This window comes from Balearica regulorum, chromosome 7 (genome assembly GCF_011004875.1).
Source record: "Balearica regulorum gibbericeps isolate bBalReg1 chromosome 7, bBalReg1.pri, whole genome shotgun sequence".
NCBI lineage: Eukaryota > Metazoa > Chordata > Aves > Gruiformes > Gruidae > Balearica > Balearica regulorum.
This window is the reverse complement of record NC_046190.1, coordinates 36,687,550-36,713,822: the sequence shown is the minus strand read 5'-3', so window position 1 is coordinate 36,713,822 and position 26,273 is coordinate 36,687,550. Positions and strand designations below refer to the sequence as shown.

Sequence of the window (26,273 nt, the reverse complement as noted above, 5' to 3'; positions counted from 1 at the left end):
TAATTTTTCCTGCCTGCCTTTGCTTCTGATCCTCCCAGGTGTGGGGAAAAAAGAAAAGAAAACTCCAACTCTGCCATGCAGAGTAAGATGAGCATCTTCTGCTTATGGCAGAGGGCAGGATCTGTCCTCGGGGTGTCTCGTCCTCAGTGCAGGCAGGCGACCTCGAGCGTGACAGTGAGACGGAGCTGCTCTGCACATGGGTGTAGCACTAAGCAGGGAGTTTTCGGGTCAAAGCAGGTAAAGCTGGGGTGGTGTGTGTTGATAACCCCATCTTTCACGGCATGCAGGCTGGCAGGGATGAGTTTGGAGCGTGTGGCGCACAGAGCGTTCCTGATGCTGTGTGAACGGGGAGACTCGATGCTTTTCTCCCTGTTTCTTCCTCCTTTGGGTCGCTAGATTTCCTGTCTTTATTATATGTCTTAATTCGCTCGGTCTAGCTCTTCGGCTGGGTTTTCCTGCTCCAGAGGTTCGAGGGCAAGTCAGTGAGTCTTCATGTATTTAAAGAAAAAAATATTCCCTTGCCCCAGGTTTGTAACTGCTCTTTCTGCCTGTGAGCCCCGCAGAGGTTGTGGGAGACAGCAAACTGGGGTGCTAGCTGTTGTGAGAGAGTGGGGGCCACGTTGCCGGAGTCCCTCCAGGGGAGCCATGTCCCGACAGAAACACCTCGTGCTGGAGTTCGGTGTTTTAACACGAGCATTTCAGCAAGAGTGAAGCCCAATGAGGAGACCTGAGCTGAACTGTTATCGATCCTTCCTCTGGTAATAAAGCCATCTGCGGGAAGACAGGAAAATTTTTTATTTTTTTTTTTTGAATCAGCACAGCTGTATGGATTTTGCTTTTGCTCGTGTTGGGAGTGATACCTGCTCACAAGCTGCTGCAGAGGCTCTCGCAGGAGTTTCTTTTTGATGGATCTTTGGGACCTACAAATCCCAGACTTCAAAGAGGGATTTTAATATTTATTTTTTTTCCCCCCCCTATTTTTCTGAAGACAAATTGCTTGCTCCATCTACGGTCAGAAGCGAGCCACGCTCCGCTGTGAGAGGTGCCTTTAGCTTTTCTACCAGAACAGGGGATAAACAAGCAGTAAAATAAATAAATAAGGTGGTAAAGTGGGCAGGTTTCTATCTGCCTGGCTAAAACAGGGGAAAGAAAGGTGATCCTCTTTATTACTTTATTATTATTTCTGACACGTGCTAGATCAGAGGGTCTTCTGAAGATTTGAGCTAGTGGTTGAAAGCGTGCAGGCTAGGAGAGCAGACAGTGAGAAGTCCTGATGCAAAAGCAAATCCCAGTTTCTCCTTGCCCAGCTGGGCTGGCCACTGGGTCCCCCTTCAACTGGGGGGGGTCAGGACAGCTCGAGAGCCCGGGAGAAGCAGATGCCGGGCTGGCAGGGAGAGGGAAAGCGTGAATAGATCGGCATCCACAGATTGCGCGTGTGTGTGTTTGCAGTATGCTGTAGAAATGAATGCAATACCTAATGATTCGTGGCTATTATTTGAAGGGCCCCACTGTTACAGATTTATTTGTCATTTCTTGTAATAACACCGATGATAATGAATTCATTTGTATTAATGCGGGTGTCGTGGACTTCCGTTGATATTCCGCATTAATTAATGTACCATTAAAAGAAAGTGTCACCCAATTAATATCAAGTAGAAGCAATACTGCCAGTGTCCTGTCATTAGGGTTTCATTTGTAATGCATTGTATTAACGCTCTGCCTTAATGGAAGTCATTTGCAATCCGGAGCATCAAACCCGACGGGCTGCCGTGGGGATGCCAGTTTGGACCAGTTTGTGGCAAAGGTTTCCCAGACGAATCGATGGGGACGTGCTGCCGTTAAAAGCGACCCTTGCTAACTGCTGGTGCGTTAACTTAACCCGCCTTCTTGACTTCTCCCTGGGTTTAGAATGTAAGAGTTAGTGGCGACAGCAAATAAAAAAGGGATATTAAAAATTAGGAGCTGCCCAGTTTGTGGTATCACCCCAGCGCAGAAATCAGAAAAGGGATTTCATCTCTCGGCCCATAATGTATGCTGGCTGGTAGCAGTAAATCGTGCTGGTGATTTGGATTTGCTACTGAATTTGAATACTGAGAGGAGAGGTAGTGGAAAATCTCTCCGGCTGCCAGGGGTCGGGTCTGCCTTTGCTTCCCTGGACAAAAGCTGCCTCTGCCAGCGCTGAGAGCGGAGGTGGGAGTGGAGACCTCGACTGTGGCCACCTGGATCCACCCGGTCCATGCCCACTGTCTCCAGCAAGATGATAGTCGAAGGGACGCTGGGCCAACTGCGGCGCGTGCCCTTGCAAAGGGAGACGTTGCTCCGAACGCCTTTTTCCAGCAGGAAAATCACACCAGCAGGAGCGAACCCGTGCCGTCGGAGCCAGGAGCTCTCTGACTGACAGGTTTGCACACGCTCTGCGTTTGCCTCTGACTTTCAATTGTCTTGTTAGACCATCTTGGGTTCCTATCTGCCGTCTCCGAAATTGGGACTGATGTAAAAGCAGCCCAGGAGGGCAGCGCGGGCTCCTCCTCCTCGAAGGCTGGGGATGGATGATGGGCAGAAATGGGAGAGAAACGTGGCTTCTCCAACGGGATTCGGCACTAAGTTAGTGAAGCGGTGGTCGTTTCACTGCCCTTTACTTCTGTCCCTCCCCAGGGCAGGAGGAAACAGTCTGTTTTACAGGGTGATCCCCATTCCTAGGAGAGAGGTGGGGGTTTGGTTCAGATATAGGACTCTGCTTTTACACATTAAGAAATGCATTGGTTCGAAGCAGTTGCCAGTAATCTGCTCGATGTCGACAGTCTGTGCCCTTTGTTTACCCATCTCCCAAACTCTGTGCTTTCACTCTTCCGGATGATTGGTAAAAATGTCAAATAATGGGTGAAGACCTGCAGGTTCCCAGCAGGAATCCATTGCAAATACACTCGCCTAATAATGTTCCTTGTTTACAATTGTATTTTGAAGGCTGCGTTCTAGCCGACTGTGTTGATTTTGAATTATTCTTATGTGTTAATCAATGTCACGGAGCACCAAGTCATATGGCTTAGAGAAGGTGATGTGTGCAACACTGACTCCATCACCTTTTTTGACCGAGATTGTTCTCTGGTAGAAAGGTGAGAGGGAGAATAGAGCAGGATCTCTTGTCTATCAGTCTTCTGAGAGGTGTTAATGCTGCTACTTCCATTTAATTCGCTATTAGCCGAGAGCTACGCTCCTTATTTTGCCTGGAATTGATGTAGCCGAGAGGTCTGAAGTCGCTCCCGTTAAAGAAACCCCGACAGCGTGTTTGTTGGCTGCTCTGCCCGGTTTGCTGCCGCTCCTGGGTGTTTGCAGGGCTGCTGAAAATCATCAGGAACGGTCCATCGAGCGCCTCGGCCATTGCCCTTAATGCTCTTTGGCAGAGGTGTCAGACCTGCTGACGGCGATGTGTCTCGCTGGAGGAGGCTGCGGGTGGCCCGAGTTTGTACCCTTTAATTGTGTGAGCTTGTACGTGCCTGACAGCTTACGTGCAAGGCGATTCCAGGTAGCCCTTGTCCGGCAGCAAACGTCACCGCTGCTGCTCTGTTTGGAGATGGCCGAGCCTGTACTCATCCGACGGACCTGCGTCCTCACGCAACCTGCGCTTGGGAGAGTTTGGAGGTTGGCTTTGCAAGGGGTTCTCTGCGGTCACCGTAGATGGGAAATGGCGGTGGTGGCTGTGGGAGACTCTGGGCAGCTCCTGGGCAAAGCAGAGAGCACGGCGCCTTTCGCAGGGAGGTCTTGGAGGGAAGCGCCTTCTGCCTCACCTGCTAACGGAGGCAGCCGGGACAAAGGGACTTGCAGAGGAAATAGTTTGTGAAGAGGCCTGGAAGGAAAAGGAAAAATTAAATTTTTAAAGGAGAGGTTGAAAATGCAACTATTTTTTTTTTTTTTTTTTCCTTCTGGCACAGAGGAACTCTCCCTTCCACCATCACTCATTTTAAATAATCTCTGTAAGATGTATTTTGCCTCTTATACGTATTCCTAAGAGAAAGAAAAAAAAATTATTGAAATGCCTTGTTTTGACAAACCTAAAGTATTTTGGACTTTCGATTATATCCACTTGTGGATGTACATATAAACACCGTGACCATTTTTAAACAATGGTTAAAAATTATTTTGGGGAAAAAAAATAATCTGCAAGCAATTTGGCTGAAAACAGAAAGGTAGACATCTGTATCCCTGCCACAGCTCTCCCCACCTCTTTTTCCAAAGACAAAACGAGTGATTCCTCCTCCACCCGGGTTTTTCTGATCCCTTGGATCTCTCGTGCTTCTGTGCTCATGACTTCGTGCTCCTGTACGTTTGTAGCAGTCCATCTCGGGGGCTTTTCCGTTGCTGGAAAGGTTCCCGAAAGGTTCCCCTGCACAGAGTACGTAAGCCCGCTGGCATTAGCTTTGCTCCTTGTCGTTACTTCTGGCAGAGCCGCTTGTGCTCTCCTGAGATCCAGGGCAGCAAACGCGAGCCCAGGGCGCAGCGTAATAGCTCGAGTTACCTCGCAATAGGGGCTGTCGGGGGAAATGAGCTTTGACAGACAAAGCTGGCTGTCTGCTTAAATAACCGGTAACAGCTCGGGCGAGATGGCTTCTCGAAAGCCGGTATGGGACTTGCTTTCTTCTCTTTGCTCACTCTCTTCTGGTGCTTCACCCACCTGGCTGCTTGGTGGCACGCACAGCGGGTGGTCGAGCGGGGCCGGGCCGGCTGGGCGTGGGGAGGGACCGGGCACGGAGATGAAGGCAAGGTTCGGATGGAGGGAGGAGAGGAGAGGAGCGATGCCCTGGCAGTTTGGCCAGGGGTGATGGAGGTCATGGTGCAGCCCCCGTGCGAGGCCAAGCCGTGCGCTGGCTGTGGTCTGGGGCAGGCAGCTGCTTTTGCCCCTGAAGCTGCAAATTAAAGCTCTGCCGTATAGTGCTTCTCCTCCCCTCCCTTTCTCTTTTGAATATAACTCCGTTCTGAATGAGTGCTTGAGCTGTGTGGCTGCTCTGCCGGTCCTGAGAGCAAAGTGGGGTGATGGGTCCCCTTTATCGTATCCCTGGATAGCGGCCAGAGCCAGGTGGGAAGCTGTAAATAAGAGGAATATTGCGAGGTTATTTTCTCTACTAGCGTTTCCTCCTTCTCCCATCTGCCCTCTCTTGCCTCTCCTGGGCTCACCCCTCAAGCCACATGGCGCTTTTGGGGACGCCGTGCCGTAAATCATCCATCCAAGCCCCGCGCTGGCAAGGGCAGCGTCCTTAGCGGTGGGAAACAGGGCAGCTCTGGGCCAGAGGAAGCAGGCAGCTTTATCCTACGGGATACCGGAGCATCCTTTCCCGTTGCCCTCTGCCTGCTGAACGCCGCTGTCCTGCCAGCGCGGCCAATTCCCCCGTGGGCTTGCTGGTTGCGATGTCCCTTTCTTCAGCGCCATGTGTTGGGTCGGGATGTGTCCGCCGCGAATAAGCGCTCTCGGCTCTACGTGCCGTTCTCCAGTCGCTAATTCAGTCTGCAGCTCCAATAACATATCTATTCCAGCTGTGTTTATGGTGTTTTCAAAAGCTCCTCAATTGAATTATAGCTCTGCGGTGGCCGTTTGCCAGTGTCACCCGATAATGAGGGAGGTCACTTAATAGAGATAGCAACAAGAGATACATATTAACGAGAGCTGATTGAAAGGTGGGGTGAATTTCAACCAAAAAAAAGAAGAAAAAAAAAGGAAATTATCAGGTTTTAAAATCAAACTTTGAAATTGGAAATTGCTTGGCTCGGACTAGCAGTAATACAATTAATAAATGTAATTAAAAGTGTAATAAAGAATACAGGAATTGGAAGTCTGCGCACATCCGTGCGAGCATTTAGAGCTGGCGCACGAGCGAGGGACCCAGTCTGGCAGTCGGGCTGCTTCCGAGATGGAGCCTGGGGAGGGAAACCGAAACCCGGGGCTGGCTGTTCCTCTTGGCGGAGTCTGGAAGAGGGGCTAGCACTTGTTCTGGCTCTGCCTCCGCAGCTTTCTCATGCGGCAAACGAGACCCGGATGGGAATAGGCGACTCCAATCCGTCCTGGGCAGCTCAGGGATGAGGGAGTCAGGATTTCAGCTGTAGCAGAAGAGCACGCGGATTCGGTGTCAGCTCTGTTACGCAGCACCTCTGAGATGCCTTGCCATGAGCAAAAGGCATCGAACCCCCCTTCCTGCCCTGCGACGAGATGGCATCGGCGAGAGCGCCTTTGGCTCGAGCAGAGGGATGTCTGAGCCGGCTTTTAGCAGAGCACAAAGCTCCTTTCATCTGCCCCGCTGGGCGGGGGCGAGAGGCAGGGAGAGGGAAAAGAGCTGCCGGGAACAGCAGCAGGGAATTATTTAAGAGTAATAGGTTGACCTGAGATATAACAGGAGCGCGAAGCAGTGAAGCATCCCCTGATGGGAGCAGTCAGCTCCTGCCTCGATGCAGGGGCAGGGTGGGGGGAAAAAAAAAGCAGGACCCGAAATAGGGCTGGCGAGACGGTTTCGATGCTGATGTGAAGATCACAGGGCGGGCAGCTGGGTTTGCTGCCTGCTGCTCCAGCCCTCGTGCCCGTCGCTGTGTGCCCCCCCAGTCCGTTTGTGTCGCCTCCTCTCATCCCATCGACCTTCAGACAGCTGTTTGGCCAGATTGCCTGCCGTTTTTCCACATTATTTGCGTTGGTACAGCATGCGCGCATCCGCATCCTAATCATTTCTACCAGCTTCTGCTGGGGCGCTGCTGGGTGACTTTGCCCTGGGAGGTCAGATGGAAGTCCTCTACGTGGCCAGCCACCGGAGATGGGGAGCGGGCTTAGAGGCACCACCCCCAAACAAACCTGAGCTCCTCCCAAGCATCGCACCGCTCCTGGAAATCCCTCCTCTGGGATTTGTGTCCGGTCCTTGTTGGCTGCTGAAGGATGGAGCCCGTTGCTGTTGGGGTAGTGGCGTGAGCTGCCGGGTTAGAGACCAAGTTTTAGGCTGAGGGTTGGGGGGTGTGCACAAAGGGGACGTAAGCCTGCAAAACTGCGGCTGGGGCAACGGACCTGTTTGTCTCGAAGCCTGCTGCTCGTTTACTTAAAGAATTGATTGAGTGCTTTGGTGCAAGAGAAAGGGAGAGGGAGGAGAGGGTCCTTTCAGGATCTCAGGGTGCTCCTGACACCCTACGTTTCTAGTGCCCAACTGAAGCTTGTAACCGCCCGTCTGTAGGTTGGAAAGGTGGATGCATTTAAGGAAAGGGAGTATCTGAGAAACTAACTCCCAGGTCTCCTCCACTTCATCTCTCACCTTTACTTCTATCCGACTCTGACCCCGCTGTAAGAAAGTCAGCGCCACGTACTCCTCCTCGCAGCCCGTTGCCCGCAGGGTGCCCGCTCTCAGGCCAGTTGGATGAGACCAACGGATTGAGGCATGTTGGAGGTGCTGGCGGCTCGTGGCCCGTGAAATGGTTTTGCTATGGTGGAGAGCTCTCGAAGGCGCCGTGCAAATCTGCTCCGTTAGCAGGGCGAGGGGCTGGCTGACAGCGGGAGGGTTTTATACGCTCCAGGAGCAAGCGCCGTGGGCCTGGTGAAACGGCACGGATGCTGGCTTTTCTGCAAACAGCCTTTTCTTTTTAACCCTCTGTGAAAGAAGAGCTTGTTCGCCTAGCTTTACGTACGCCTAAAAAATTGCCCTCCCCTTAAAGTTTTCCTTGATTTTTGGAGCTTTTTCCTCTGGAACGCCTCACCCAGCCCATCTGCGGTCCTCGTTGCGCTGGCATGGTCCTGCCGCTGCTTCGGTCCCCGGTGCTTCTCCAGCACCACCCCTCACCCCAGCAGCTCTGGCTCTGCAGCCCGCGGGGAACGTTTGGTGGCAGACAAGAGGAGACCCGGTAGGGCATGTCGCACCTCCGAAGGCTGCGTCTCCTCCGGGTCGTAATCTGCCTTGTACTGCCGCCGTGCATCGGAGCAGCACCCATCAGAAATTTTATTACTAATGCATTTTATAGCAGGATTCATAATAAGATATTAAAGACTATAGGTGTGGCCAGAGTGTGAGGTGTGAATATTTGAAAAGGGCCCTCTTCTGATAACCTTTTCAGCGTTAGCCGCCCTGTTGAGGAGAATATCGTATAAGGCTTTGGTGTCCCAGCTGTGGACATGCCAGGGTTAACGCAGCACACGGCTGTGTCCGGTCGCTCCTGCTGCAGGGCTGCAGGGAAGGCGACAGCCCGGGCCAGGGGAGGTGTTTGCTGTGGTGGGACGTGCTTAGTCCGTACCCGTGAGAGCTTTTGGATGGAAACACGACGTCTTTCTGGTCGCTCGCAAGCGCGTGTTGCCCTGTCGTACTGCTGCATTGGTGTGAGGGGGGGAAGGTCTCGGTCTCTCCTCTGCCTTCTCCTTGTACAGCAACATCCTTCATATCTGGACAGGGATTTTAGGGTGGTTTGTTCCATACTTTAATAGAAGCCTATCCTTGCTGTTGGTGATCCAACAGAGTAGTCTGGTAGTGGTTAGAGATTTGAGCTTGTGTACCTTGCAGCCTTTGGTTCGGCTTTCCTGGTGCTTTGGGTCGCCGCGTGTAACGCACGCCGTTATCATTCAGTACTTCTTTCCGGCAAACGGGACCCCCCCCGAGCTTCTTCCTATAAGGTTTTTACAACAGTTCAAACCTTTCTTAGTCGTTAATTGCAACAGAAGGGAGGCACGACTGGCCTCGCTACCTTGCACCCACGCAGCCCAGCGGCATTGCAGCTGGCTCGCCCTGTAACTCCCGGAGCTGCTCGGGGGGCACCTGGGTGCTGGAGCCGCTCCGGCTGAGCTGTCGGATGAAGGATGGGGTGCTGGAGACAGGTCGGGAGCCGGTTCCGCTCCCGTTTGCCCTCCTCCTCCTCCGTGGGAGGCATCTGTCTGCGTGTTTATTTTTATCTCGCATCTGCTGGCATCGTAACAAAGATATAATGATATGACACAGTTTTGTCACCAGTTCTTTTTTTCTGTGGTGAGTGAAGCTTCATCGCTGGCTGCTGGAGAGAGATTTAAAAATTTTTAAAAAAAAAAAAAAATGACTTGTGTAGAAAACTCACCTGTTTGCCACAAGCACCTGTAGGTTGTCTGTCTGCATTTCTTTTTTTCTGGACGGAAAAGATAGCGTTTGCTATTTTTGCCTATCAGTGACCTAAGCATAATGGCAATTAATCTTTGCTAAGGAAGAACGGGTTGAGAGGGGCAACCAGAAGAGTCCTATAAATGGACCAAATGTTCAAAATGCAGAAATAGGGTCTGTTTTTAGCTGGCGTGGTGCAGGGCAGCCGCAGCTCCCTGGGACGTGCTCTCTGCCTGTTATTTACCATCAAACACCAACCCCAGCCAGTTCTCTTTATACAGATGTTTTGCTCCATTGTTTAGATGATGGGCCGCATCTTTTGAGAAATAAAGACGTCAGCCTCCCGCTGAGAAATATCTTGAGCCTGTTTGACCCAAAAAATGGCAAGAGGATTTTAAAGACATACTTCTTATGCTTTTTAAGGCAGATGGTCTGAAATTCCTCTGAGTCCTGACTGTGTCCTGCCTGGGCATGAGCATTAAAAATGAGACCCCTTTTCCTGGAGGACTGTTGAGATGGGATGTCTGCATCCCGCAGTTGGTTTTGCCTTGCCAGAGTTGGTTTTGGTTTGGGGTTTTTTTTTTTTGGGGGGGGGAGGTGTTTGGGTTTTTGGCTTAAATGTGAGCTGGGGAAAAAAAGCTGCGCTATCCAGAGCACTTCTCACAGGTCTGTGTCCTTTGACCTGCCTGCTGTTGGGAATAAGGGCGTGCACGCGGTCGTGAAATTTTCCCGCTGACCTGCTCACTTTGGGCAGTTTCAGAGATTTCCCCCTCTGTGACCGTGCTGCTTGGCTTCAAGCTCCTGTAACGTTCCTCCTATCACCTGGGAGCCCTTCCGCTCCCCTCCTAAATTCACCAGCGCCGCGCTTTGCTCGTGCGCTCAGCCATGCGCTTGCTGGTGCCCAGCACCACTGAGCTCCTGCCCTGGGATCCCTCCCAGCCCCTCGGATGCTTCGGTGTAGATACTGGTGACCATTTTCCAGCACCAACCAGATCTTTGTCCAGAGCTGATACCCCACTCGTATGGTTTTTGCTATCCTGGCCGACCAAGGGACTTGGTCAGTAAAGCTGTAAAATAAGGATAAAAATACGATAATGGCCAAGTCAGAGCTCAGGCGGTGTCTGCAGGGGCCGGAGCTGATAGCACCAAAGCGGTGACCTCCGTGTCCCTCCAGGCAGCTTCTCCTTTGGAAGGACGAGGAGATGAACTCTCTTCAAAGCCTGCTTTTGGGCTATTGTATGAAATACAATGCGGGGGGGAAATCAAGCTCTCCTCTTTCACAACCAGCCTCCCAGCCCCATAATCACGGGTGACCAGAGCGGATTTGCATGTTAAAAGGAGTGGCTAGGGGCACTTAAAAAGAAGAGGAAACATATTCAAGTCTGGCTTTATCCTTATGAATATTATTATTCCTGGGGACAATATAGCCCAGACCTGATCGGTGCGACCCCGTATCTATTCTTTCGCTGTCTCTCCCCTCCTCCCCCTATTAATGGTTAATTTGCGATGCTCTTCATCCTGACATTGATACCCCGGCGCTCCGGGGAAGGAATTTGAGAAGGCAGTCGTTGGAGCATGTGGACAGCGGCACTCGAAGCTGCGGTGCCCACCGTGGGGAGGGCTGCGGGATGCTCCGGGGCTGCTCCCAGCTGATGATGGGCTTAGGGGAGGCGGGCAGCCCAAAGAGGGATGGGGAGATGCTTTAGTCCTGCCCGAGGAGGTGTCTCGGAAAACAAACACCCCCCCAGAGCCCCCCACAAAGGGCTTCTCCACCCCAACGTGCTTCCCGAGCTGACCGAGTCTCGGTTCCCCAGCTCTTCAAATGCGCAAGCCAGGATTAATGTGCTCTGTGTGTGTGTGTGTGGCACAAAGTCAAGGGCTTACACGGCGGCAGGGCAGATCTGGGTTAAGCAGGATGGAAAACGAGCAGTTGTAAGGCAAGGGGTAGCAAACCGCCGGGACAAATGGGCCGGGGGAGGCTGCGGTGTCTCCATCACTGGGAGGCTTTAAGGATGGCAATGATTTAGGTGTAGCACGGGGACAGGTTTCTCTTTTGAGGTCCCTTCTAGCTATATCTTTTATGCTTTTATGATTGCTGATCACAAAAATAACTCGAAGGTGCTTTAAAAAATAATCCGCAGGCCATGCCCTGCGAGGCTTTCTTTAGCAGAAAGCAAATGAAAAATCTAGGTGGGAACTGCACCCTCTCGCACCTCGGCAGAAGTGACACTGAAGTAAGGGAAGCGGAGTTTTGCTGGAGCCCAAGGCCAGCTTGGATGTCAGAGCGTCCCTGCGATGCCGTCGTGTGGCTGGGTGCGAGGGCAGGGAGGTGCGAGGGCAGGGAGGCGTGAGGGACGTGCGCGGATGAGGGTGCGAGAGCACACCACGCGTGCTCAGCGCTGCTTTCGGGACCCCCAATGTGAGTTGGAGGACGTGCCCTGGGTTCTTCGTTCTGTCTGACCGAGCTTGCAGCAAGTCCCGTCACCTGCCTGGAAGGCAAGCTTCTGCTGGCCTGAGCCTCGCCGGGGGAAATTCGGATGCTTTGGTTCTCTTCTGGTGCCATCACCCAGTATTAAACTGTTTAAATCAGCTCTCTGAGCGTGGAGCTCCAATTTCTCATACTTTCTAGCGGAGGGGGTGGCCTGGGACAGCTGGCTGTGGGTCGCTGCAAGCTTCGTGCTTCCCAGAACACCCGACAGTGGCTCAGCTGGTTGCCCAGCTTTGGCCGAGGGCCTGAAGGAGGAGCTCCACTTGGAAGCGGTGCCCCGTCTTCAAAGTTCTGCAGCCCCTCGAGTCTCCTTTCCACCTTCTCAGCACTTCACGATGCTTCTCTATAATTTAATACGAATGAAGTTAACAATTAAACGCAGAGGCTTGGGAAGAGGTTTGCAGAAATAATCCGTATTATCCCAACTGGCCGTAACCAGCTGCTGTCACGCCTCGCTTCTGACCTTTGCTGTCTCAAGTTTTAGCTCTTCGGCAACCCTTGACGTGGTTGCGAACGTGTAACAAACGTATGGACTTGCCCGAGCGGTCGCGATCTGTGCGTACCTGCAGCCCGGGTCCCCAGCAAAGCCTTTTTGCTTGCGGTCTGTGCTTCTGCCTTTAGAGAGACAAGAATATGCATTTAAGATTTGCATAGGAACATGCAGCTGTTCCACCAAAAATGGATAATTGTTCTCCCTGCTGTGAAGTTAAACAATAAGAAGTGCCAAACTGCATTTGCCATTGCTGATTTTGTGCACTCAGCTGCGTATTTTATGCATGTAGATTAGTTCCAGATTTATGACGATTTAACTGTTAATGCCTGCATTAATGGGGCCAGGTTGTAGTTGCTGTGGAAACTATAATTTTGAAATTTTACGTAAAGTTCTGTGTTGCATTTAACGCTTGTTGTTTTGAGGATCTCTTCTATTTAATGCCTTATGGTGAAAACGGAGAGGGAATCAGCGCTGAGAAGAAAAGTGCCTTTGAGCAGTAAACAAGTTTCAGCAGAGAGAGTCATTTTTCTGGAAAGTTGTGATGTCTGGGAAAATAAGGGTTTGTGATAGAGTGCCATCTTGACCACAGCTGTATAACTATTATTATAAGCGTGTAACAACTATTATAGCTGCTGCAATACTGTAATAAAGAAAACAGCTGTATAACTTATAAACATCCTGAAAATATAGGACTGAAGTTCTTGGGTCTCTAGATATTCCTTCTGGTGGGCAAAGGAAATTGCTGATGTGCGTTTGATGGGAAAATAGGCTGGTGTACAATTTTACCAATATTTATTTATTTTTTTATTTTATTTCCAGAATACACCAGTGGGCACGCCGATTTTCATAGTGAACGCCACGGATCCGGACCAGGGGGCAGGAGGCAGCGTGCTTTACTCCTTCCAGCCTCCTTCCAATTTCTTTGCCATCGACAGCGGCCGTGGCATCGTGTCGGTGATACGGGAGCTGGACTACGAAGTCACTCAGGCGTACCAGCTCCAGGTCAACGCGACGGTGAGTCTTATCCTGGCTGCCCCAGGGGAGGAGGCGTTTTCGGGAGGGACTGCAACGGGGAAGGAGCTGCCGCTTACTGATTTTATTGCTCCGTTCTGGCATCTTCTCGGGCACATCCAGCATTTCCCACTTAGAAAGGCAGTATAGCAATGCAGTGCCTGGGTAGTTCCAGCTCGTGGAGCACGGCTGCGCTTCTCCAACGGCATCGGGTGCGTGTCAGGGGCTCCTGCGTAAAGGCGAGCATAAAGGTGAAGAAAGCGGGTACAGGGCACACAGACCATTAAATCCTCCGGTCTCGTTCCTCGTGCATCACGGCATGTTACAAGTGGATTCACCTGTATTAAACCCCATGAGCCTCACTCAGCAAAAGCTGAGTTTGGACACGAAGAGTTGAAATTGTGGTGGACAGAGGAGAAACCAGGGTCCTAATTACAGTCAATACCACCATACCGGGAGATGTATGTCCACCTGGCCACCATGGCAAATTCATGCCCCACCTGAATGGGAAACTTCTTTCCCGGTGTCAAATCTTGGGAGAGCTCGATAGGGAGCGTGTGAATGAGGAGCACCTTGCCAGCAGGCGGTCTGGGTTGGTGGCTCCTCTCCCATCTCAGATGCAACAGAAGGAGGTGAGGTTCAGCCCAACAATACCTCTGACCAGCTCTGTGTTCAGGAGAGGGGGTGGGGAAAACCCTTCCTGAGCCCTTCAGGCAGCTGGCTAGAGCTCTTGAAGCATGTGATTTAATCAAGATCATTGTCTTGATGCAAAGCCACAAATGTCACCAAGGGAGGACGTGGAGGGCTGCGCGGGGCTGCTTTGCTCTCCACGGCCATGGAGACCGGGCATTTGCAGACCGCGGGGCCACGGGCAAACAGCTCAACCTTTCAGCCCAAGCCCTCCATGTCCAAGGCTGTGGAATTTTCCCCAGGAGCTTATTTTTTCTGAAATACACCTCGTTTTATTTTAAATACTCCAGTGATAAGAGGCCCTCTCCGTTGTTTGCTTCCTTATCAGTCTCTGTCACCGACGGACTTTCCCAGGTTAGAAAACGTGGGAGCAAACACAAGCCTGGATGCAAAGGTGCCTTTCTTCCTCATGTCCAATTCTGGTTTCCTCAAGGACGCTGCCTTGGTCCATCCAGCTCCATCTAGCCCTGTATCCCCGGTGCAGTTACCAGCAAAGATAAAATGGGGGGTATAGCTGGTACTTGCTACCTAATACGCTCCTGCCTTCTAGGGATTTCCAGCTCAGGGAGTTCAAAGACTTAATATTTAAGTCTCTGAACGGGGCTTGATTGCAGCTGCGGGAATACCTCCTCTGCTGGGTCGCAGGGCGCTGGTAATTTCTAGCGGAAGGGCAATGAGAAACCCCGGGGCAAAGCTCAGCCTGGGAAGGAGGATGAGAGTCGCACCAACGTAGCAGGGGCTGGAAGAGCAAATGCAAACTCTTGCTCGCCCGATGAAGAATTTGTATGGTCCGGAGTGGGAACTGGGGTGATGGTGAATTCGGGGTGGCTGCAAGAAAAGCTGTGGAGCCTTGGTTCAAGGCAGGAGCCATTTCATCCCGGGGATGTAGGCAGCAAGGGCAGAAGGAGACTGGAAAGGGCAGCGTGAGGAAACTTGAAACACGCTTGCTTTTTCAGTGCTAGCTGTAGTACTTTCACCAAAATGTAAGAGGTGAAGGGGAGGGGAAAAAAAACATTATCTGAAAAAACGAACCACTTCAACCTGATAACACTAACGGCAGAGTGCGAGTCAGAAATAAGCATCCATCCAGGCCGTAAACGCTGAGGCCTGCAGGTTAAGAGGATAATGTACAAGCTGTGTTGTTGAATACGGTTTAAATTAACATTAATCTTCTGGCAATCAGTCCTTGCCGCCGTTCAGAGCCATTTTGCAGAAGTGTGCGGTAACCTCTAATGGTCGCCTTTCACCACGATGCTTGATTAGTGGCTAAGGAGAGATTTATTTCCTTCCCTTTGCGTGTTATCTCTTTGCTCCTGCCCTTCTAGCGAAGGGCTGTGGGCTTTGGGGGGTCACTTTTGAGCACCCGTGGAATGAGGATCCAGCAAGAGAACCGGTGGCAGCACAAGCTGGTGGCAGCACGTACCGCTGTTGCCTTGGCTGCTGGAGAAGGGTCTTGCTCTGGGAAAATGCTCATGGCTCCGTCCCGATGGGTTGCGATGGGGTGTACGGGAGATGATTCTCCTGCTCGGAGCATGGAAGTGTTCAAGGGCCACCGCCGCTCATCGTAAGATCACTGCGTGCTTCTGAGCCGCTTCGCAGAGCGGGGAGGATGGCTCCCCGCATCCCCGCAGGTGAGGAAGCAGCTCGGCTTGCATCGAAAGGCAGCTCGTGGTTACGCCGGTCCTGCCAGTCCCGGGCGAGGCGGGAGGGAGAGGTTTGCACCTTATCGGAGCCAAAACCATTAGCCCAGTAGCAAAGAGGTCGCTACTGCGAGAACATATCCTGGCGTTCAGGTTTCCACTCTGCCTTCTGCACGAGAGCCGCGGCATCCTACGAAACCAGAAGCAGCGCTCGGCGTACGTCCCCTCTGCCAAACCTCAGCGCAGCGAATACAGAAAAGAACAAAGCTGCGACTGCGAGGCAGCCCCGCAGGGTTACGAGTAGCAGCGGAAACGCGAGGGAAGTTGGTGGGCTTTGTCGTGTTCCAGCCGACGGAGCCCAAGCTGTGCGGAGGCATCGGCGCCGGGGGGGTGTGAGATGCTCTGCTGGCAACCACACCTGGGTCTCACGGTGCGGAGGTGCCCCGGGGTGTATCTGCATTAGGAGGGAATTTGTATTTTGAAGCATGTGTGGAATAGCATTGCTTCTTTGCCACCTAAAATGTGATGAGAACAAAATAGAGCAAGAACCAATTTAAAAGGGCTAAAGCTGGAATGAAATGCATATTGTATTTCAGCTTAGAGGGAGGTACAGTGGATGATAATTCCAGCAGGTAGCTTGAAAGAGAGATGCTTACCTACACTAGTCAGAATTTTTGACCCAACTGCTACTGTGAGGAACTTTATCCTGTTGAATAACTCTATATTTCTGATAGAAATCCTTTATCTCCCCACCCCCAACCCTTGGTTTTTTTCAAGGACCAAGATAAAAACAAGCCGCTGTCCACTCTGGCCAACCTGGCAATCACCGTTACAGACGTGCAGGACATGGACCCCATCTTCATCAACCTGCCCTACAGCACCAACATCTATGAGAACTCACCTCCGGTAAGGGCTGCTGTTTTACTCCGACGTGCGTGACCGCGGTGTTGCGCCGAGGGAGGATGGAGCAGGGTGTGGGACAGAAAGCACAGGGTATCCCAAAAAAGCTGGAGGAAAACCTCCTCTTTGCGGAGGTGTTTGTCCGTCCTTCCTTCCGTCCTAGGTTTGCATCGCTCTGCCCCGACGTTCACAGCTTGGGTGCAAAGGGGAGCCTTGTTTCCGTGCTGAAGGGCAAATGCTCCGAATCGTGAGATTCAGATGACATCCAGAGAGAGGCAAAACTTTATCTTTCTGGAACAATGTGTTTCAAGCCAGCTCCAAAATATTTTGCCCTTTTTAAAAAGAGGGAGCCTAAGCAAGGAGGTTTAGGAAGCCTGAAACCCAAATAAAATCTTCTCCTAAACATTTTTTTCCTTAAATTTTAAAAAGCTATTCTGTTGCTCTTAGCACACGGTCACTCCATTTCCTCCCCACAGCGTATACGCATGCCATTTCTAATAGAAAACTTGAAAAAAAAAAAAAGTAAACGTTCCTGAAATGAGGCAGTTTTGAAAATGCCAGAATCATCAGCCATTTCAGCACTTTGGCAAAACCTGGGGGAAAATACTCAAACTGATCCAATCATTTTAGTTCTTCTGAAACTCGGTTTGTCAGCAAACTCGCTGTTTGTGGAAAACGTCTCCCGGTCTCTAAATACAGCAGGGTGCTATTTTTTTTTTTCTTTCTTCCCCCCCCCCCACAGCAGATGACAGGGGGAGCTTTGGCTTTGGGAGCTGTTTGCTCCGCTCGCAGCGAGGGAGCCCAGGACCTTCAGCCCAAGCATCCACCTTCCCAAGGCACGACTGTGCATCCCGTTGCTTTGTCTATAGGGCAACTATTTTTTTTGTATACGGATGGAAAAACCTTCTGTCCTAAAATTGTGGCGTGGTAGGCATCCGTACCACGCGTGCATCCTGTAACTGGATCCGAAACGCCTGACGGCTCAGTTCATGCGGCGGTAAGGGGAAATCCAGCTCGCTTCAATTTATGCCTTGTTATTCGCTCTGGAGCAAAGCGCTGGCTCTGATGGAACAGAGAGTGCTGGATCAATAAGGTTGAATCCTTCTGTCACAAATCCTGTGGTCAGACAGCACATTACCTGTCTGCTGGCCCAAAGATGACCAAAAAATGGCTTCATGAATTACTTTTGTGAGTTTTGATGCTGTTGAGATCAAGGAGTATTCCTGTGGTGGGCACTGTGAGCTGCAGGGAAGAAAAAACACTCACCCTTAACTGGGGAGGAAAAAAGCCTTAGATGAAATTATAGAAATGGAAGTCCCATGAGTATCAAAAATTATAGACTGCATCACCTTCATTGAGAGACCTGGTATCCAGGAAAGGGGATCTCTCTCAAGTTAATGATATATGTTAAGAGTGGAGCTCAACGATCTCTTTGTGCTAATGCACTGACGTGCATCACAGTTATTCCCGGAGCAAACACTGTTTGCAGTAAGCAAATAACTGCGGCGTAACCTGAAAAAAAGAAAGGAATGAAGGAGTGCTCACCAAACCCTTAGCAGTTTTCTGGCGGGTTTAGAGATTTTGATTTCTCTTCGGCCCCATGTAACATCTCTAAAGGTATTGAGATATCCAAGATGGATAGGTGTCACCAGAGACATGGCGAAGAGGAGGAAGGCTGCTGAACGCGGGCGGTGGTATTGCTGTCTGGTTTGGACCCAAAGTCCCATCCTTCTCAGGAGGCATCTCCGCTGCCGAAACAAGGACGTGATTTGCTCTGGCAAGCCTGGGGTTTAACACGTGCATTTTCATCTCTCCAGGGGAAGCCTTCCCATGAGCTTTGCCCTACCACCCAAGAGAGCCGTTCGCACGTGCGGAGTGGACACTGTCACCCTATAGAACGGCTTGGTTACCAAAAGGGTAACAGCAAAGTTGGGTGAGGAGACTGGGCTTGGCCAACTTCTGTCCAAAACCAGACTTTCAGGTCAAGCCAAGAGGCTGCAGCGCATTTCTGGGTGACGTTTGCCCTGCCCTTGTGCTCAGCGGGTCAGAACGTGCTCGAGACATCTCATCCCAGCCCCAAATCTACCGAGCGGAGTCTTGCTGCTGCTCCACGCGCCCGTTCTCTGTCTCTTTTGCCTCTCTTTTTATCTGCGGTGCACAGCATGTCTGTGTTCCCCTATCAATGTATCAGGCGAGAATACCTCATCTAAAGTGTATACATTACCTAATAAAATCCTTCTTATTTGGGATTATTGCATCAAATTTTAATTTCCTCACTCGAGTAACAGCATGTCAGCCAGCCCGTCAGTGAAGAGCTGATAGAAGGTGAAAAGAGTGGATAAACTGCAGCAAATTACCGCAAACAGATCTCTATCAGCCCTTTGACTGGAATTGACTGGAATTAAGAAGTGAGAAATAGGATTTTTTTTTGCCGTGGCAGCTTTCTGAAGCGCTCCCGCCCCCCCTCCTTCTCCTGCTGCAACGCTGGGCTGCGCTTTGCCTTTCAAGTCCCTAATCCTGTAAGAGAAGAAGAAGAAGAAGAAGGGGTGGAGGGGTGCAAGAGGGGAGAGAAGTGCCGTTGTAGCTCTCATTTTTCTCAGAGCGGGGTCTGGTAGCGTGGTTTAGAAGCGTTTGGGGCACATGCTTATTTGGACGCTGAGAAGAAAGAAATTTCTTATCGGGCAAAGGAAGAGGACGCAGCGGGGAGAGACTTTGCTGTCCCTGGAGGTGTCGTATCTTCTTTCTTGATGCTGTTTATCATCCCAGCGTACTTCAGCCATCTCTCCCAGGGCACCCGAATGCACCAACGCTGTCTGCACCTGTGGCAGAGCTTGGCGACGTATTTTTTTCATCCTCAGAGTCTGTTTGGGTGTCTATCCTGACAATGTCTGTAGACTGGATAGCGTCATTGATGTTCTCCAGATAGGGGCTGGAGAAGAGGACCTGTTTCCCCTTGTGGAGATGCTGATGGTCTGATGAGCCCCTACTTTTGGACCTCAGCTGGTGCATGGTCCAGGCAGCACCACAGCTTCATTTTGGGGGTGAAAGACAAGGAATCCACTCGCTAAAAGACAAGCTGAAGGCAACGAAAGTGTGCTTTATCCTGCAGAGAGCCACGTGAAGGCAGGAAGGGGCACAAACCCTGCTGGTGCTTGGTTCTGAGGCCAGCAGTTGTACTCCCTTGCAATAGCATGGTACAGATACATGTAAAATATGATTAAAGCAATTTTAATTCTTCAGCACCATCCCCCTCCCCTCCCAAAACTCCTTGGGTTGAAGAAATAATATAGAATCAGTGCTATTTTTGCCCTAGAGTCTCAATAGTTCCGACTTAATTCTTTCTTACAATATTTCCAGCCCATCAGTGTGAACGCTTTATTAAAAGCTCAGGATTTTATTAAAAAAGGATTGATTTACCCCTGCCCCTCTTCAAAAAACCCACTGATTTTGTTTGGATAATGTGCCATTCTTTATTTTCTTTGCCTTTTTTTTTTAAGCATAGGCTTTTCCAGATTATTACTTTTCTAAACCTCCTTCCTTCTTCCCTAGAGAGAGAGTTACTCTGTTCTGGTGCTTTGGTCTACACCTGCCAGCCGAGTCCTTTCCTTGCAGCCACCGTTGCCTGCGGTAAGCAGGCGAGTTGTTAGTTGTTTTAAGGAACGTCAGGAATATTTGGGAATTTCCCAGAGCCACAGGTTCGTGCCGCAAATACCTGGGCTGAGCCCTGGGCAGAGCTGTTGGCGCTGGAAGTCAGTCTGGGGCTTCCATGAGTAAGTGGAAACTTTGCCAGATGCGTTTGGCTAGAGACAGTGGGAGGGTCCCCCTCCAACTTAGGGGTGCAGTTGGCTGCCTCAGCATCGCCTCCCCTTGCCGGGCCAAGACCTAGACAGCGAAAGGAAGGGTGTTGTGGTCTGATAGGCTTTTGGCAGAGAAATTGGAAATTGTTGAGGTGTGGTTGGTGAGAGGTCAGTCTTTGCCTTCGTGGTACGGCTGTGATCAAGGGTTTGTGTTGGTTTGGGGTGTTTTCCCATTCCTAGTCTTCCTCTCTGGTGAAGTTATCTCTGCTGGTATGGTGGGCAAGGCACATCAGGATCATTGGAAGTACTAAGAGGTAAGTATAGCCTGTGTGTAGCGTCCCATTGTGCGTCACATCATCTCGCTCCAACACGTGCTGAACGGCAATACGCCTTCCTGTTGACCGTGCTGAGCGATCGTGCTCTGAGGCTGTCTTCATCTGTTGTTACCGCTCACTACGTAAACCAATAATTGCCACCAGCTACGTGGATAAACATTATGCCTATCCTCTGGCACTTGTTCAGCCTCTTCCCCAGAAGGCTCAAGATTGATCCTAAACACTGTATGGATGCTCGGGGAGGGATCATCCATTCCCAGGAGGTGGGATCTGCCAATCTTGTGGGTATCGGAAGACTCTTGTGAAGGAGCTGGCAGGAAGGGTGGAAACCAGGAGGGATGCGAAGAGGTGCCCAGGTCCCTGCCTTTGCTGTGGTTCCAGGAGATGGCATCCACAAACAGTAGGGAGCTCCGCTCCACTCCGGCACATGTTTCTCAGTCACTAGTGAAGTGTGGCTCATCCCCAGGAGGGGCTGGACAAGGAGGAGACACACAGGGCTGCTAGGAGAAGAGGGGGAGACCCGGTCTCCAAAGCCAGTCACGTGGAAGCCATCATCACAGCCTTGCCAAGGACCTGGTGAACCTTAGCGTGCTCTCTAGCAGCCCTCGTTCTTGTGATCAGACATCTGGATCGTTTCTTTGCTATGGACGTCTCTATGGCACGCGCTGCTGAGATATCCGAACGAGATTCCCCCTCCTCCCCTTCCAAACTTTCCCTGCTGCAACATCTGCGCTCACTTCTTTTATCTCTCCCAACAGCCCTTCCCCTGGGCTCCTACGGGAGGGACCTTTCCCGCAGATAAAGCGGCCCCAGCGTCGGCAGGCCGATTGCTATTCCTCGGCCATCGCGGGAGCCCTGCCTTCTCCCGCAGCTGCCTTCCCTTTGAAATGTGCCGCACGGCAGGCGACACTTATCATTCTGCGCCGGCTCCCTCGCTTTTTGACAGGCGATGAGCAAGCTGTCAGATGGACCGAGTGCCTTCACCCACCGCCCCTGCCACTGAGGAGCTCCCGCTTTGCCGGGGAGCGGAGGGGGGGTTCACGCCTGCCCCGTGGGGCTGGCAGATTAAAGCAGAATAGGCTGGATTGCATGCCTCTCTCGGTTTGGTTTTTTTGTTTGGGTTTTTTTTTTTTTCTTCTCCGCTTTGCCTTGCCCTCCTTTCTACATCCCTTGTTCTGCTGCCTCACCTGCTCCTTCCCCGCTTTCCTTGTGCTTTTTAGCTATCCTTGCTCCTTTGGAAAGGACAGTTATTGTCGGTGATTTAGAGGCTCTCTGGCAGCGGCTGAGCCTCACCAGCCGAGTGCTGCTCGGAGGCCAGTGACCTGGGATTTATGGCTAATGTTCTCGGTTAATAACGTGGATTTACTTACGGAGTCTATTGGAATGCCCTCAGAGATCAGGGAAGGGGCAGATCTGCCCGGCCCCGGGAGCCTTCTTTACGGCCAGCAACAGCATCTGCAGTGAGCTCGTGGGGGCACGGCTCTGCAAGCCGGGGAGGCGGCAGGTCCCCGCTTTCCACCGGCGATGCTTCTGCAGCAGCTTTCCCTTTGGCCTTCAGCCGATGGACCGCAGGGCAAACTCAACACTGTGCCATTCCACCGTGCTCCCTCGTTAGATATGCAAACGCCGCTGTTGACATTTCCTTTGAGGGCAGGGAAAAAAAAAAAAAGAAAAAAGAAATTTGCTGCTTTTCCCACTGTTAATAAAGCAATGAAAACAAGAACAGCTGAGTTGTAAATTTTTTCACACTACATTAATTATGTGCATGTGCGTGTGTTTGTATTCACATGGGCTCACTGCAGTGCGGCGGGGGAAGTACAGCTTCTGGAGTTGACATAAGCGTATGAGGTTTTTATTTAAAGAACTAACCAAGAATTTTGGGTCACTTCTGTTGTTGTTTGGTTTTGGGGGACTCTTGGCCTCGTGGACCTTTCTGCTGGGCTACAAGAAACAGGTTTGTCCTGCGGGGTGGAGGATGAGCTGGGTGAGCTGGCAGTTGCAGAAGCTCCTGCCTGCGGGCAATCCCCTGTTCTCAGCATCTGCCCAGCTCTTCTCCTCCTCCTCCTTCTTAAAGGTTTCAATTAAAATTTCTGCAGCTCCCTTAGTTAGTTATGCAGCTGGATGCCGATGGCCAGCGCAAGCATCCCTCGTTGCCTGGGGCGCTGCGTTTGAAGAACACAGGGAGAGAAAAGGACCGGTTGAAACTGGGAAGCCAGTAGATAAAACTGGTGTAGCAACCAGTGCTGAAGCTCGTGGTGAGAGGGAGAGCGTCGCCAGCCACATCCTGGGGTGGGTTAGCAGAGTTCTGCAGCTTGCACGAGAGCGGTGAGTCTGAAGTACCCCAAGAAGCAGGGATGGCACTTTTCCACGCCATGCCTTGTCCTTGGACAGGTTTTCCTAAGCGCATGGCCCACGGTAAGAGGTGCGGTGCCTTGGCAGGGCACCCTGCAGCCCCAGCAGTGCTCAGCTGGGCTGGCTGTAACTTCTGTCTCCTCTCTCTCCCCAGGGTACCACCGTGCGGATGATAACGGCGATCGACCAGGACAAGGGCCGTCCCCGGGGCATCGGCTACACCATCGTCTCGGGTAAGTTGCGGGGGGGACGCGGTGGAGAGCGCAGCGGGGCTGGAGGAGCTAGCCCTGCAGTAAGTCTTTGTACATCCCGTGCCCGGGAGATCACGTTTGGCTAAGTTTCTCCTCAACTGTACTGCTTGCTCACTAATTACTGTAGCCTACCGCTATGACTGAAAGCTTTTACCCCTCCAAAAAGCTTGCTTTGCCTTTGGTGCTATCAGAGCGCGTCGGCCGTGGCATCTCCTGTTCCTCGAGCAGCGGATGTTATTTCTAACAAATTTGACGACGTCTCGTAGTGAAACCTTTCAATCCCAGTGACGAGCCTCAAACAGCTCTGCTTCACACAACGCCACGGAGGAGACCTGCAAAGAGCCAGGCGTAAAACTCTTGTTGGGGGTGCGGTGGTTATTGTTTAGGGAGAAAATGGGACTGATTAGGGGCTGAACAGCTCCTGGCGTTTTCCTCGGCATCTCCGTGCCGAGGGCTGGCCTCCCGAGGGATTGCCAGAGCTTCGCAAGCTAGAAGGCTGGACCCACCAGGGTGCAGGGCTAGAGAATGAAGCTTAATTAAAGCTGTGGAGGGTTTCTGCCTTCCGATAGGCACGTGGATTTAATCCTGCCTTCGTGGACCGGCTCTGAAGCCTGAGCAACCCGTCCTAGCGTGCGTGGGCAGCTTCCTCAAACTGCTGACGCAGCGCAATGCTTGGCTCCTTTGGGACCGTAGCCTGGGGACCTCCCGCTGGGGGAAGGTCTACCAGGTTGGTTTGACCGGTTGTGAGAAAAAATGACTGTTTCAGGTTATAAGAGAATTACTTTCCAAAGAAAGGTCAGTCTGAGGTATCTGGTGCTGAACCCTACTTGCCACGTCATTGGTTTTGGGGTGACCCTCCTTCCAGCCCCACAAGCCCAAATCTCTTTTGTCAACCCCTTCTGATGGCAAAAGAGCCAGGAGCAGGGCAGTCTGGGCAGGCGTTTCCAGATAAAGCATAGCTGCTTTTTGGAAAGGCCAGTTTTTGGGGGTGGACCCATCTCATTTCAGATGCCTTGAGGTCAGCGAGCTTCTGCCATGTCCGAGGCAGACTCTGATGCTCCCAGGGCTGCACTTGGCCACTGCTTTTGTGGGGCTGTTCCTCAGGGGCAGACAGTCTATTCATGTTAACGCAGGCGCAAGGGACCAGCTTGGGGGTAAATAGGGTTGTAACCTCATTTCTGCCATTGCTTTTGGGGGGATCTTCACAGCGAGAAATGGCAACGGTGCCTCCTCTCTTTGCTGCACCACTGGCTGGCAGCTCCTTTGAGCTACACGTGCGGAAATAACTTCCCGGTTTCGGTTCCTTAAAGCCCAGCTATTTCAAATGCTCTTTTAATCAACCTCTAGGGTCAAGGTGATTTCACCCTGACTTTCAAGTCCATTGATCCTGACTGCAAGTATCCAGGTCAGTCTGCCTTTGAAGATGTAAGGAGTTTTTATTCCTCTAATTCCCTCTGCAATTTATTCTAATGTTCCCCCAGCACGAATTAAATGAGAGATTCCCCCAGATCACGGGTATCCATCTGGGCAAAGTGCAGCAGGGACTTTCTTTTGACTGATGCGCGCTCTCTTTCACTGGAGACTGGACTGAAACATCAAACTAATTTTTCCAGCTGCTGCTGAACTACCATGAGGATGGTAAAAACCTGCAGCTTATAGAAACCTCACCGAGCTCAAAACCTGAAGACGGTCAGCAGCTGGGTGGGAAATCATGGAATCGTAGACTCATCCTTGTCCTGTTGGTACACCTTCCTTCGGGCATCTGCTGCTGGCCACGGACCCTTTTTCTGACCCAGAATTCTGTAGGCATGTAATTTTCCCTTGTCAGCACCAGCGCCGTACAAACAGCTCTGGCTTTCCAAGAGCCTTTGTTTGGTGGCTCAAACCTACAGAAACAACCGTGCAATCTGTAGAGGGTTAATTTGCTACACGCACCCGTCCGCCCACAGTCACGTCAGGCTTTCTGCTCATCGGACAGTCACAACTCCTCTGCTGAAGCAAAGAAACCCAACCTTAGACCCTGGCTTTTTACCTGGAGTGTTCACGCGTGCTCTTATTTTCCTGCCTATCTGGTTTTCTTGCGAAATAGCCACGACGGCCCTTAGCGAGCGTCCCCTGCTCAGCGCCAGGGTAGCCGTCAGCCTGGCGGTTGCGGCCGGGCAGAGGGGTGGTGGAAGGGAGCCAGGCACGCTCCTGGAGCCTGGTGGCAGCGGGGTGCGGAGTGACAGGCAGGCAAATCAGTGCAAGCATCCTCGCGTCTGCTTGCATATGCCAAGAGCTTAATCCCTGCCCCCGGTCCCGCCTGGTGGGGGGCAGCTCTCGTATCGGAGAATCAGGCAGAACACATCAAAGAGTGATTGAACTGCTTTGCATTATTTTTTTTTTTATTTTTTTTTTTTCCTAAACATGAGAATTGCAGAGTGTTTTCATAACTGGCCAGGAGTCCTTCTCCTGTCGGCACTGACGTCTTGCAGAGCGGTGGTGCTGGGAAGGATCAGCCCATGGACGGACAGAGGGACGACTGCAGGCACCCACCAGCACCTCCTGCCTCCTCCCCGTCCTCACCCTGCCTTCAGCTTAAAGCAGAGGTTTCCAAAATCCCTGAAGCCAGCTTTCAGGATGCTCTGCTTCCACTGTGACTTGAGTTTGTTGCCAGAGCCAGAGTTCACCAGCTCTGTTCGGCTGCTGGATTGTGGCTGAGGGCAAATTTTAAAGAAAACATGGTCATGGGGCAAACAATTTTTTTTCTGAAGTCAGTAGGAACGTGAGTGCCTCCTCCACTCTGCTCAAGGCATTTCCTTATGCCGTCCATGATTTGTTTCTTGTTTTTGAAAGAAGCTGTTACCTTCTGATGTCTGAGAGTCCAGACACGGGAACCGGCCGCTAGCGCGCCTCCAAAATCCTGCTCACCCAAGGCAAGCGATTTTTTTTGGCAGGCAGGTAAAGCGTAATTAACTTGTCATTATCCTCAATCATGATGGTAAAGGTCAGCGAGCAGATTTTGTGCCTGAGCTGGTAAATTTTTATGGCAATTTTGCAAAAAAAAAAACACCCGGTCTAACATATGGGAATGGGGAAGCAAATTGAATTAGAAACCAACCGTAAGCAAAAGTGAAAATGGCCAGTGGAGGCAGTAATTATACCTGGCTCACCTCAGCTCACTTGCACGAGGGGAGGTGGCGGTGATGCCGTTCCCATTTCATGGCAAGGATGGATGATGCCTCTTCCCGGCTTTCCCAGATCTT

The 26,273-nt window shown here is 51.5% G+C and overlaps 1 protein-coding gene across 1 annotated transcript in view; it reads left to right on the top strand.

Moving 5' to 3' along the window:
• Positions 1-26,273, top strand: part of CDH23 (cadherin related 23) — a 207,754-nt gene that overhangs the window by 80,394 nt on the left and 101,087 nt on the right. The window contains exons 7-9 of the mRNA XM_075758935.1: positions 12,872-13,066; positions 16,171-16,299; positions 22,932-23,010. Coding sequence (XP_075615050.1) covers positions 12,872-13,066; positions 16,171-16,299; positions 22,932-23,010 — 403 coding nt within the window. The remainder of the gene's footprint in view (positions 1-12,871; positions 13,067-16,170; positions 16,300-22,931; positions 23,011-26,273) is intronic.